Consider the following 6,017-nt stretch of genomic DNA (forward strand, 5'->3'; position numbering starts at 1 on the left):
ATGATACCTTTGACTCTGTGCATCAAAATGCACATTGTGGCATCTACATATGGCTGGCTATGAGAAACTTTTTCTGTTGGTCTCCCTTGCTAGGTGAAAGAAAATCTATATCCATAGTTTACAGTTTAAATAAATATCAATCAATCTTCGATACACAGCTAATATTCTACCTGAATACTCTATAGAATTGAACAAAAATTCAATTGAATTTTTGTTCAATTAAAAAAAAAATAAATTGCAATTTGCCACTTTTCAATTGAACATTTCAATTGAATTTTTTCCCATTGAATTTTTCCAATAGGGTATATACCTGTATTAAGTGCATTTTACAGCACACAGAAGTACTAATTGATTTTGAAATCCTTCGAATTAACCTGTGAGTTGTGTCAATTACCACCAATTCTTTAATGTTAGTGGTGTAAAAAATTTGTTTTCTCTACACAGGGATAGATGAAGCTTTCATGCATCAAAAATAAAAGTTATGGAAATGTAAACCATAAGAATACCAAGTGCCTTAAGTTGGACAACATGACAATGAAAAATTACAGCAAGCCTTCATAGAATATTGCTTACCATCAAATGATGGTTTTGGAAACATTTTTTTGAAAGGCAAAGAAGAAAACAAGAAAAGGAAGATATACAGGGAAATAGTTTTGTTTTCATTACATTTTAACTATATTTGAGCAGGAGGAAGGTGTGTGACAAAATAGTGTTATGCCAAACAAGATATTTTGGGCAATTTGATGCCGAATCACATCATGAACACCAAATACACGCATGCCCAATCAATCAATCAAATATCTTAAAACAATTTCAGAGATTCTCTAAGAAGAACTCCAATTATTTTACCCAGTCCCTTTCTTTCCCAATAATAAAAGCCCACTATGAAGGACACCATTAAGCTTCTACATATTAAGAAACCTATCGCTAGATAAAGTTGAACTTTATTAGTTTGTGAAAGAGAAAATCGGTAGTTACATGGACATACAAGTCATAAGTTAATTGCAAAAATATCTACCAATGTAGAAACGAGATACTTCATTTTTCTCATAAAAGGAAAAAATAGGGAAGAGGGAAATTAAAAATTTTACTTTATGACACAGCTTTACTTTTGGCCCATACTCATTCTACCGCATATTCAGCGCCTATACCATACTACTACAATACAGCGCCGTACTCACTCCTCGCAACTATATTCTTTTTTATTACCAAGAAGCAAAACTTACAATTGCACCATTATTCTCGCATTCCGAAACGAAAATACTAGTACCCGAGAGAAAAAAATGGAATTGGTGATTCATAGAAAATATGTGCCTTGAAAATTATTCCTAAGATCTTTTCCACATGCTCGCAGTCGAAGTAATAAAGCCTTTGAAATTAAAATTGTAATTTATTGGCAGTAAAGATATTTACAGTTAAGATAACAATTGAATATTTTATGACAATCTTGTAGCTTCGCATCCTCCCGAATAATACTCCTCAAAAATTCATACGTGGGTGTTCAATAATTTCCTTAATAATGCTAATACCGTAAGCTATATCTTCACTCCCACTAAGAGTTATAAAGAAAATTAATACCAGGCAAGATGATTTTGACGTGAGTAGGTAAATGTTAGAATCCAAAATAAAAATCTACACAATGCTAGTGATAATTAAAATTCTGGCATCACAATAAACATGAGGTACTTCTATGAGCTAAAGCAAACTGTAAAAGCCAATTCCTAGAAATCGCATCACTCAGTTTCTAAAAATAACAATTGGTGAAATCAACGCCCAACACCGTTGAAGAAGAGAAATATAGGATACTCACATATATCTTCTTTCGCCTTTGAATAAAAGCTTGCCATATAGTGGATGTTATGGGGATGAGTGCACTGACCTGAGGGAAACGGTAAACAGGCGCGTCAAAACAAAATTCATTCAATCACTCAATTTCACTTTTTATTACGGGTCTAATCGTACGTGACCAATTTTGACACCAGTGTTGCCTCACACGAAGGAACGAAAAAAAACGAAAGTAGCAGCCTTCACCTTCAGCTTTGTATTAACTCCGCGATTCAACAGCATAAAAAAGTATAATGACCGGATAATTATACGGTAGACAGAAGAGGTGAATCGATAGTAATGATAGGCTGACATAAATATGCGGAAGACCGACACACACGCTAAAAATCTCCCAGTAATCGCACTAAAATGAGTCAATATAATATTTACGAGCATATTAATTTAATGCCTAACCACTTTAATGTACCTTCCAGATAGAGGGACGAAGAAGTTGCTTTAAAATCGCCTTAGGAACACTTTAACCGCAGAGACCAGCCCACTTTCCAGCTATACAATCGCCAATGGCAACGACGATTTTCAAGCTGACGTGTAGATGGCTCTGAATATTTTTCCGCGAGCTAATGCGCGTTTAAATTTTTTCGAAAAAGAATCTTGAACACTACAAGGCAATCTTTTTTGCAAGCGCGCACAGCATGAAAACAATTTAGATGACCTTCAAAATATTTGACCATTTAAATATTATACAATCAAAGCTAATTAAAGAGGAATTTTTTATCCCAAATTAAAATTTTCTGTATAATGTCAATTTTTATCACACAGAATCTACACTAATATGTAAATGATGCGATACTCTATACCCTCTATACCTTCAAGTTCCATTGGAGTCTGAGATGGGAATGGGCAAAATTTGTTTTCTGACATCGTCTGAAAATAGCGCTTGGGGTATCATATATCTGCGGCTGTTTGCTTGTTAGATCAAGTTATGACGAGCGTAACAAAAACCACTCTATTAGAGCGAATTAATTTCGAAGATGACGGATATACAAGCACTAGAAGGTCCGAAGACCACTTCTAGTAACTCAAAATAAAATAAAATTCTTCTATCAGATAAATTACAAATACAATAGTTAGTGAAAAACATTGAGCCACCAAAAAATCAATAACGCAGATTATGTATTTGCGTGGACATTAAGTCGCGAAAAGAAATTATCACTAGTATGCCGATGGTTTGCGAAATACGTGACGGTTCGACGATAGGTGCGTCGGCCTTATTAGTCGGTCACGAAATCGCACTGAAGACGGGCGTATATGAGCCATCCTTGAAAATTTGCAAATATTATGCTCTGGCATAAGCATTTATGTTACACTATGATCATTACCACGATGTTTTAATGGACATAACTTGATAAAACTTTCCAGTAAAACTAAATGATATAGCCTTATAAAATAAAATGCAATACTAACAGTAAAGTAATCTTCCTCTCCGCGTTTCCTCGAACCAATGCCACTGGATATTCCGTCCCTTCCTGATTCCAGAATTCGCTACTCCGCATCAGAAACTTTTTCATGCCTCGACCCGCAAGCGGAATTTCGGACCGAGAGAACGCCTTTACGATTGGAGAACGAGCTATAAAAGCGAAATAGAAATAAATTAACCAAGGAGGCGTATACGCGTAAACGTGGCCGCTCCCATGCCACTCACAGGGACGCGCTTTCTTCGAATATTAAAGTAGCAGTCGACTTAAATCAATATAATCACAATGTCACATAATGTAAGCGCACAAGCGAGTTTAGTCATACTTTACATTACACGTAGGTACCCTAGACGCAGCTGTAACCCACGCCACTTTTAGATAAGCGCCTTTTTATGGCGACCTTGATGCTCCGCGATCACAAAGCTGACGGGAGTTTTACGACTCTGGCCAATATTTTTTTCTTCTGCCCTTGAATTTCGGTGCATGTTTTCAGCTACGAGGATATTTTAAGCCAAGAACGTAAAATAAAACGCGCCTTGACTTCCGTATTTATATATTTGGTGACGGTTAGCATGCCTAAAGATATTCACGATAGCTAAACGTAGTTACCTCGAGGAAAAATAATTCAGTAAAAAAAGTAATCCTCCTCTCCGTAAAGTAAAAGTGTCAAAATGATAACTCAGTCATGCCATGAAGTTATATAATTGGCTGCGATTGCATATATGCACAAACTATTGGAATACAAATTAAGACGGATATAGCCATTTTTGGTACAATACTTTACACATTATTAGATTCAACCGCGGAAAATAAAATAACAGCTTGACGCGATGTCAATGACCGATAGAATTTTAAAGTTCTTATCCCCTTATCACAATTACACATAAGGCGCAGCGATCGTCACGGGGGCCTAGCGACATTCTTGCAGTCGCAAGAAAACGGTGGGATCATTCTAAATTCCGTCGTAGGGCCTTTTTCGGGTCAAATAGACGCCTCTGTTAGGGAAGAAAATTCTAATTGATGAAAGCAAACAGCAGACTTAGTCATCCTGCAGTGGAGACACCGGTAAGTCTTCATTCGGCGTCTTAACCATAATACTGCATTGGCAATAATTGGACAGCCTGACAAGTAGGGATGAGAGACTCTCAACTTCCAGGAAATCGTTATTTTCGATCGTCGGAAAACATCTCCGTCAAATAATTTTCCTTTACAACACTTACGATCAGAATGTTAGTTACGAAAATACGAAGCAACTCCTATAATATCCACGGACTGCGTCCTTTGTTTATTATATTTAACTACCCGAAAAGGTTTAGCTCGAATGACTACGGGAACAGAATATACCAGGTACGATTCCTCAGCTTCAAACAGCAAACAACTGTAAGGATTGCCCCTCCTCCCCGTTGGTAATCAGATTAGGTATGCGAGGACTATTGTGAAGACGTCAACGAGGGAGTGAGGTCAAATGATTTTTTCATGCACGAAGTTTTTACCCGTTGACGCTTCCTCCTGAGGTCGACAAGGTTGACCAGATTGAGGGATTGAGGCCTGCGACCGCAGAAGAAGGGTATGAGGAAGGAGCCACTTGACGGAGGTGCGCTGAAAACGTAGCTAACCCCGAGTTCTTCTTCCCTCAACGTTGTTTGTGCATTTATATTTGCTCTACACTTCCTCCACCACCGAAAATAGACTAGTTAATTCTAAATAGAGGAATTTACAATATAATTATTAAACAATGAAAATCACAATTTAAATGGCTCACACATACCAACCATTCCTCTTAGCTTGTATTTTTGATATTGATATCTTTCTAGATTTCACTTTAAGGAATCCCATAAAAATAGCAATTCAGACAAAAGTAAATTTAAAAAATCAGCACTGCATTAAATCCATCGGAAAATAACAACATAAGCATTGTCCTACACCATTTTACACATAAGCCACACATTTTTATGGATTTGCTAATCCTTTATAGTTAAAGGAAGAGGTTGTAGCCAATTTCAAATCAAAATAGTAGAATGAAAAAACTTAGGTTTGATTGATATAATCTATAAATATTTCCCATAAATATTCCATGTCATTAGAATAGGGATGTGCAAGTAGTGCCTACATTTTGATCTCGAGTCAGGTAGGCAATTCTGGATCTGGCAATACAGTAATGCATGCACCAACATATTCTCATTTTTCCAATATGTACCTTGATGAATTTTTTCTTATGAAATTATGAATTTTACCCTTTTTGGCCCTGGAATACGTGACTATTTTTTTAACGGCTTCAGCAGGTCACAATTTCACAGATTGGTGATAATGGCATTATCATTCCACTCTACAGCAATAAGGAGGAATAGGAAAAATATTTAGATATTAAGATATAATCTAAATTAAATGTAATTTATCAATAGCCTGATGTAAAAAGCAAAAATCGATGAAGAACGTTGTGTCAGAAGCAGGAGTTGTAAGAAAATTGTCTTAAACAGTCCATAAGCACAATTGAAATGAAATATCGAATCTTTTATTTAAAGATGTATCCAAACTTCTGGGAAGAGCCCTGAGTAAATTTGTGTAATTATAATAAAGATATTATATGCACTATAATAATATAGGATTTTATAATTTCAAATTCTCATGCAGAAAAACCAATTGTTCTAAATATTCAGGCTGCAGGTTTTGACGCCTCCACATTACAGTTATGGTATTACCAGTACTATTGCCTGCAAAAATTCTTTCGCTATACAATTGGGTAGGTTACACGGAAAA

The 6,017-nt window shown here is 36.0% G+C and overlaps 1 protein-coding gene across 4 annotated transcripts in view; it reads right to left on the reverse strand.

Moving 5' to 3' along the window:
* Positions 1-3,395, reverse strand: part of LOC124159164 (WD repeat and SOCS box-containing protein 1-like) — a 34,029-nt gene extending 30,634 nt beyond the window's left edge. The window contains exons 1-2 of one of the 4 annotated variants that reach the window (XM_046534779.1): positions 3,250-3,395; positions 1,811-1,879 (exon numbers count right to left, since the gene is read on the reverse strand). In XM_046534779.1, the coding sequence (XP_046390735.1) occupies positions 1,811-1,847 (37 nt within the window). In that variant the 5' untranslated portion in view covers positions 1,848-1,879; positions 3,250-3,395. Of the gene's footprint in view, positions 1-1,810; positions 1,880-2,238; positions 2,363-2,651; positions 2,722-3,249 lie in introns of those variants that run through there. The other 3 variants (XM_046534777.1, XM_046534778.1, XM_046534780.1) reach the window with 3 other exon arrangements.
* Between the last annotated feature and the right edge of the window lie 2,622 nt (positions 3,396-6,017).

This window comes from Ischnura elegans, chromosome 5 (assembly GCF_921293095.1).
Source record: "Ischnura elegans chromosome 5, ioIscEleg1.1, whole genome shotgun sequence".
Taxonomy (NCBI): domain Eukaryota; kingdom Metazoa; phylum Arthropoda; class Insecta; order Odonata; family Coenagrionidae; genus Ischnura; species Ischnura elegans.